This window comes from Dermacentor silvarum, chromosome 1 (assembly GCF_013339745.2).
Source record: "Dermacentor silvarum isolate Dsil-2018 chromosome 1, BIME_Dsil_1.4, whole genome shotgun sequence".
NCBI lineage: Eukaryota > Metazoa > Arthropoda > Arachnida > Ixodida > Ixodidae > Dermacentor > Dermacentor silvarum.
In genome coordinates, this window is record NC_051154.1 from 79705702 (window position 1) to 79714067 (window position 8366).

The window sequence follows — 8366 nt, forward strand, 5'->3', positions numbered from 1 at the left end:
CTTGCGTGCACCACTGCTGTTTGTCTGCGCAGTACACAGAACACGCAGGGAGATGTGTCTGCTTGATGCGTTTTTGTGCGCCATTGTTCATAACCTATGAGAGGGTTGAGCATTGTCATTGAATCACGCGGCACATCGCATCGTAGCAGAAGTTTTAAACTTTAATGGAATTAGGGGTTGTATGCGCCAAAACCAGAATAAGGTTATGAGGCACGCCGCATACTCCGGATTAATTTTGACAATTAGGTGTTCTTTAACGTCCACCTAGACCTAAGTGCACGAGCGTTCTTGTATTTCGCTCCCGTCCAAATCCGGCTGTCGCAGTCGTGATCGAACCCGCGACGTCGAGCAATATGCCATAGCCGCATAGCTACCGCGGCCAGCACTGAAGTGTCTATTTGATGTGCGACCGCTTCTGTAGTGTCGCCTAGACCCTACGCTCTGAACCACCCCCCGACGCGGTGTGCAAGATAGAAGCAGCAGCAGCAGCAGGGGTAAAGTCGAAAGAAGAGGCAAAGAAAACTTCGCTTCAAAAATTGATTTCCCTTCTGCGTTTGCATCTGGAAGTATACGTACGTAATTCGACCACTCAACAAAAAGGCGCGAGGATGCGCGTTCATCGCTAAGGAGCAAAAATGCGATTTTTTTTTTTTGGGGGGGGGGGGGGGGGAGGGGGGTCGAACACAGCCGCAGCAATACCTACTGTGTAATACAATACAACAATACCTTCTGTATGACTCTGGGTGCTGGATGGATGGATGGATGCTATGAGCGTCCCCTTTGAAACGGGGTGGTGGGTTGCGCCACCAAGCTCTTGTTATTATTTTGCTTAATGTCCTACCTTTATTTTTGAGAAAACACACAAATACAAAGAATTCCAAGCATCAAACTTTTTGAACCATTACTGGGAACTCTGTTTCTGTACGTCTCCGTTGTTTGTTGTCTCCCTACTTTTCTGCCACCAAACCTCCAACCGCCTCTTACTAATCTCTATAGCGGACATGTTTACATGTTTACCCCAGGCGCAGGTTGCAGAAGGTGTAAGGGCCTCTCCGGTCCAAGTCTCTGACGAGAGACTTCCTCCACCCGAGCGATATAGTATACGGGGAGGGGACAGGCACACAGGGTAATTAGAGCGTTTGTGCCTAATGAGAGGAGATAACTCTGGCTACATGGTTTGAGCGGGGGTCGAATGGCAGGGAAGTAGGTGGGCTGTCAGGTGGGGAAGGAGCGAGCTCGTCTGGACAGTGATGGTGACCGTGACCCAGCACCAAGTGGACTTTGGTGGCGAATTGGGACATGTTAAGTCTATGAATCTCTTCACAGGTACATATTGCTTCGGTAACTTGTTACAGCCGGTTCACAACGCTGCGCGAGTCGGTATATAGATGTGAACGATGTGAATTTGTGGTGTCGGGCTGATGAACTCGACTCGCCATCTATTCCTGTAAACAACTGCACCTGTGTATCGCCCATAGGACAAAGGTCTCTCTCTTTCTGGGGCCGGCTGGTTGCTACTGCTTTGTTATTTTATTGATGGTAACAGAATTAATAGCACTATGACGGGAGGTCATCCAATGTCATATTTAGGAGTGGATCTTAGCAGAAATGAGAGCGGATAGCCGCGAATGATGGAACGTGCCGTCGTTTAAGTTGTTTTGCATGCTCGCGCCGAATGACAAGTGACATGCTCGGAGTGTCGAGATTGGGAGTGAGACGCGCTGGTGCCCTTATTACCCTCACGGCTTCTTGGTTAACGACTACTAATACTTCGGAAGATGTTTCCCAAACACCGGTCAAAGTTCCCAAGCGCCAACACGTAGGTCAACACCAGTGCTGTCAAATATGCTGTCACATTGCACAAGAACTTTGGAAACAATGATATGGCTTGGTGTGACAGATTGGACAACGAAAATGAGCGACAGCGTGGGCTAAAACGGGCGGGCGAGTTGTCTTATACGTATACCTTTTCTGTCGCACATCTTGTGGTGCGCTACGTGCTTTTGTAACATCTTTTCGCGCGTGCTTTGTTCAGGGGGCACTTTTCATGGCGCGCGCCTTAAAGATGCAATCGCATTTTTTTTTTATTTCATCCACTCTTCTACTCGTGGCACGTACTGTGAAATTCTGAATGCTGCTGAGGACGGTCGCCTGCAGAATCATGTCGCATGTATTTGACATCTGCACATACCTTAGAAAGGCAAACTGTACGACCACTGCATTTGCGGTGTAAGCATGCTTACATATTCGCATGAAAAAAAAGAAAATATTTTAAATTACAGTGGAACACCGCTTCATTCGGGACATGCATGGAACAGCCTCCGAGTGCGTTATCCAGCATCTTTTTCGGTCTGACATTGTGTTGCCCAACTGATGGCCAACAAGCTGTCGGCGTTTCGTTGAACACATTCCCCAGCACGTTTCTCGCGCGCAGTAGCGTAGCCAGCATTTTTTTTTTTTTTTCAGGGAACAGAGTCAGGCGGGTGTTGTCGCACGTCGTTTTATGGCAGGTATCCTGGTACACACAAATATCGGGAGGGGGGGGGGGGGGGGGTTCAGTTGTGCACCCTCCACCCACCTTGGCTGTGCTCTTGCTCACGTGGTTACGGAGAGTGTTGGTTCCCATGTCGCCCAGTGTGAATCGCCCCTTAGTGAATAGAGAACATCACGTGCGGTGAAATAATGCATACAATGTAAAACTCGCGCCACCTTCCAACCAAGCAAGACATACAAGGAGTACTTCGTGCGATCAATTTAGTAGGAAAGGTTGTCACCTAATTCCACTTAAAGTAGGTACGACCTACATATCATTGACCGAAATACCTTTGGTAATTTCTCGAAGTGTCACCAAATTAGTTGAAATGTACAACGACCCCTTTAAATAAAAGGCACATGAAATAAGTAGTTTTCGATTCGACAACTTCTGGCCGTGATCTCTACTATCGCCGCCGCCAAAATGTTTCCTCGCTTTGCTGTCGCAATTTTCCTAATAAACAGCTTGCCTCTTGATCGTCGCTTCCCTCGCCCACTTGCGTACCGTTACCACCACGTGACTGTATCATTTGCGAACATGTTATTGATGTGTTATCTGGTACACTTAATGTTCATGTCCTCGCTCTTCTTTTTCCGACTGCAGGCCTTTTTTGCTTGCCTAGACAAGCTGCGTCAGAAACCCTGTCGGAAGCGCCGTGCCTCTGGTCTCGACGACAAACGCTTCCGGAAAAAGCTGGCGGACGCCCTCTGGGAGACCAGAGTTTGTGTACTCGGCATAAAAGACATCGAGGAGCTCCCGCCAAAGAAGAAAGGCCTCAAGTGACGTGCAAGGCTAGCCCGATACCCTCTGCGACGCCTTCTCCGTATACAGGGCTGACGTCCACCAATAGCCCGCGCATGTGGATGTAGTTGTCATACTCGACCATCGGGACGTCATCGATCCCCTCCTTGGTGTTGTTTACCATCGTAATGGTTTCGATGCATGTCTGGAAATAAGTTTGGACACAGGGTTATTACGCCAGGATATTTTAAATATTCGAATCTTTGTTGCTGTTGGTTCAGCGCTCACTGAATGAATGAAATATAGTCTGACAGTGAACGTTGTCGAACTGCATGCCGTAACACTGGCGCACGGTGAAACTACTACTCACTGCATGTATGCGGAGTTCACTCAAGCGCACGTCTCTGTGCCGCGTGTTTTGCTCTTCTGGCTAACACTAATAAGTTATTCCTGTAGGTTTTTTAAAAGTTGCATTGCTGTTTCAGTGCATCTGGCCGCCTTCTGTAGTAGTATACGACCGCCAGCACACGAAACCACGCTATTTTGCATCGACAGTCTGAGATGAACTTGTTAAACGAGCTGGACGAAAGGACCCTGTTCTGCAAACAAATTTCGCGCTATAGAGAGAGGAGAGAAAAAGCGCACTTTGGCGTATTTCTGTGGCTTTCTAGGGCAAAGTTGGTCCAGCTGACGTGCTGTGTGTCATTGTCGTGTTTTAATCATTCTGTGTCCTTGACCCATGAACGTTAGAACATTCGCCCTGTGGTAACTTCTCCTCAGGGTACATTTTGTAAACCTATCACTATGCGCGAATTAGGAATGCGTTGCGAATATTTTGAAGCCTATCAAGTTTGTGTATAAACAAACTATTCTAGTATAATCGTATAACAGCGCTGCAAGACCACGAGCATCCCATGCGTGGAATGAAGTGTGTGTTGACTTAATTTAGGGACGTAATTTTATTACCGATGTAGTTTTCGACTGCTACAAAGCGTTGGATTAAGAAAAATCTTATGATTGCATATACAGAGCTATGTACTAAATTAAGTATATTGGTCTATAGCTAACATGCTTGAAGTTTGAGCATTGTGATAGTACTGGCCGTTCTGTCACACGTACTGCGCTACAGAAAAAGATTAAGCCATACTTCAAAGCAGTATATGTCACGCATATAAAGGGCCGACCGACTTTGTAAAGCCTTTCGTTTGTCAGAGCTGTTTATCGTTTAACGGCGGCCTGCACTGTTATGCTCGCGAGCACGATTGGCCGACGCCAGTTCTTACCAACTCGCTTTCAACTGCGTCGTGAATGCGGGCACTGATCGCTATAACTGTGAACATACATGAACAAGGTTGTTTGAGCATGCATTTATTAACATTAACGAGGTAGACACTCAGGGACATTAAGAAACGAACCTTTGACGATATTTCTTATTATACTCGTATATTGTGTGTGCCATATCTGTCTTGCAGATTGTGCTCGGTACGTGACATGTTTACGTCATACTTTTATGCATTGTGTTTCTGCGTGCTCTTAGCCATGGCTTTGGATCTAACTTACGGCCAGTCATGAAATCGGCACTAGTAAAGCAAGAAACATTGTGTTTCTACCGCATACTAAGGTGTGCGTCTGTTAGTCATCACTTGCTATGCGCGGGCAGTGATGTAAAAGCGGCTCTACACCAAAGCTGTACTCAAGATCTTGCTTCGATGTAAACTCTAATTATTTAAGTAAATTCGAAAAAAAAAAACTGGCTTAGTGACTGTGGTTACCGATTTTGTTCACTTTATCAGAGGATACTACGCGCCGGTACTTCAGCAAACGCCACGCCCCCTATACTGATTATAGGACAGCTCATTGATGAAACAACTGCAATTACTATACGCCGCCAATGTGTGCTATAGCAAGCCACTTGCCAACAGCTGCATCGAAATGAAGTTTCACTGATATATAGTTCGAAAAATTGAAAGCAACCAAGTTCTTGCGTTTTCGTGTTGCTTATTTGGTCTCGAGCTTCACACACGCAGACACGCACACACAAACACACCGAAAAAATAAGAAGTGTCTTTGTCTCTGCTTACAGCTCTGGGAGGTTTTTTTAGATTTTCTGGCCACTGCCTTAATTTTATAACCAAAATGCTTTCTCTCCAGCAGAACTATGTCGCTGGCTTTTTATACACTGGAAGCACTGAGGTTATCCACAGCTTGAACAAGCGTGTTTACTTCAGGAAACAGCAGTTACTAAAAAGCAAGTGGCGTCTTAAGAGAAGGTCGTAAGAAGTTGTGTGCAATGAAAGTACGAAGGTAAGCGTATTTTGAACTAGTTTCTTCTCACCTTTGTTTTCATTACGTATTGGGTATTGACAGAAAAATTCGCGGCAGCACGCAAACTTGTAAAGCGTGACCCGCATAAGCTGCGGCAAGTTGAAAAGAAAAGCATGAAAAAGAAAACTAATGTTATCGAAGACAATAAAACCAAGGCCAAAAAAATGTTGCCGAAATTTGTTTAAAGACCTTTCCCAAAGAACCGTTACGTTGAGTCGTACCAGGAAGCTGCAGTGACAACATCTTGAGTTCGTATTCAGCGAAAATGACCATAACTTCACAGTGTCGCGCAGCATACCTGAAGTTAAACGAAAGTAGCTGAATGAAGATGGCGCCGCATGCCTTAACCTGTCCGTCACCGTGTGCACACGATTATGTAACTTTTGCTTACTTAAATGAATCGTCTTCGACTGAAGCTTCACCAGGTGTCGCCAATGACGTTGTGGCTTCGCCCTGTATATCTACAGTAACGTGGCAACGGTAATATGGGCATATCACGACTCTGTCTTGCGCGTCCCTGGCGCATGACTTTTCTTACCATGAAAGTAACCTTCGGATTAGAGGCACCCTTTCGATCCATTTATTTTCTCATTCTGATATTTTGCAATTCGGCACAATGCATTGTCCATGGAAATGAGTAATGAATGAGATGGCCGGTAACGATCGCTCAGTGGATTTGAGCCGAATTTTCGTTGCTTTCACCCTCTTAGAGGCCACAGGCTTCCTTCTAACCTTCGTTACATAATAAAGTGTTCGATGGAAGCCCGTCTGACAGGGAGGTACATGACATATTAAAACAAGCAGTCATCTAAAAATAAAAGATAAGTGGAAAAATGACGTTTCAGGACTCATACGGACCCCTAAAGGCCAGCTGCAACACAATTTTTGACCGCGAAAAAAAAAAGTCTAATAATTTAACATAGTGTAGCTATAGAGCAGACTCCATGCAAATGTTTACGTTTAAAGTACGAGTGGATGCGTCACGAAAGGCTCCCAAAAGTTGCAGTTTCTTGATACCGAAACTCCGGTAATGGTGCATGACTCAGAACGCGCGACTCAACGCCACCTGGTGGTGGTGTTGGCGCGACTCTCCGGTATTAAGCGCCACCCACGGTAAAGCCCACATCTCTGAGGCGGTGTACTGGGAGCTCCGCCATGACCGCTAACCACCAGGCTACACGCTTCATCTGCTTAGGTGCTATTTAAGGGCTGCTAATAAGTAAAATTAGACAATTACCAGCCCTGCAACATTGCCAAGATTCCTTAAGTAGTATTTACTATACATACTCCTTCATTACCAATTTAGCCAAAGTGAAATTTCATTGCAGTTGGCTTTAAGAATAGAGGACCCGTATGGACCCCGAAACATCGTATGTATGCCTATATATCTATTTTTTTGTCTGGCGATTGTTTTAACTTGCCATAAATTTCATTACAGTTTTATGAGTCATTTAATAGGTTTATTAAAGGAGCCTGATTTAACTTTACTTGAACAAACTTCAAGAGACTTCAAGTAGCTGCTCGCTCAAGTTCATTCAAGTGAAAGGGAAAAAAAGGAAACCAGCACATGAACCTGCTATCAGCGCGGGGCTTTTGTAATTGTTCATTGAAATGGGATTTCACTGTATCGCGCGGTGCACCTGTCTAAAGGTATAGTCTGACTAGTTTTGTGCATATTTTCTATATCTTATTCGTACTAATGTGGCGATGCGAATAAGGCTATACAGTAGCCATTCGTAAAGTCATATTTTTGCTTCGTATAGCATTTGCAGCATTATTTTATCCAATTAGCCAGATAATAATTATTCAATAGAAAACTCGTATGATCCCGTTTGCGAGATTGCTTAGCGGTCATGTTCTTTTTGATCCGTACAAGTAATACAGCTCTTCAGATATGAATAAAAACAAAGCTCTTTATTTCCGTTTGACGTGACTTCATTGAAAGACCATTATGTAAGCGGCGAACTCAATGCATTTTATTATGTCAACTCCTGCATTAAAAAGGAACGCAGCTCTTAACTGTTGCTGTGATATATCAAAATGTACGTTCGGGCTTTCGCATGACAAATGCTGCTAATGTTGTTAATATGTGAAAGTCAAACGTGGTGGTGCTTTTAAGCGTTGTCACGTTTTTATTGTTCTCTGTGTTTGTCCTCTGACTCATTTTGGCCTCCTGCAGTGTTATGTTATTAAGGATGGTTTTTAATGGTACCTGACTGTTTTAATTCTTGAGCTTGATCTTATTTATGAGAGCGCTTCTTCTTATGTGTCTGTTTTCGCGTACATGTAGCGCGAAGTGTACATAGTTCCTTCTTCGTAGAGTATAAAACACAACATTTTATTGTGTAGGTACAACATTAAAATCATGTGCCAAGTTAACATAGCATTTAACCACTTGTAACTTTCGTAACATTCCAAGAATCGAGGGTCCCATTGACAGGTGTGGCAGCAAGGTATGATGCTTTTTTATACGTGTGTTTATTTTCTGTTCGTCTGTTTCGGTAGTGTGTAGATGTGTATAAACCGTTGACAAATAATAAAACGTCCCCGATGACATATTTTGACTTCTGAAACTACGTAGCTCGAAGTGAAACTTATCACTTGAAAGCAAAAGCACGCACAGGAATGTACAGCCAACCACAAAAGTTTTCGTAGCATGGAAGTTCCCCAAAAGTTTAATTTCGTCGCCACTTCTCCATACAGCCGGAAATATATATGTTAAAAATGCGGTAGTCGTACGGAAGCGCACTGAACGCTTCGCTTCGAA

The 8366-nt window shown here is 44.5% G+C and overlaps 1 protein-coding gene across 1 annotated transcript in view; it reads left to right on the forward strand.

The window, feature by feature from the left end:
- Positions 1-8155, forward strand: part of LOC119431425 (uncharacterized) — a 52439-nt gene extending 44284 nt beyond the window's left edge. The window contains exon 5 of the mRNA XM_037698917.2: positions 3137-8155. Coding sequence (XP_037554845.1) covers positions 3137-3316 — 180 coding nt within the window. The 3' untranslated portion in view covers positions 3317-8155. The remainder of the gene's footprint in view (positions 1-3136) is intronic.
- Positions 8156-8366: the final 211 nt, after the last annotated feature.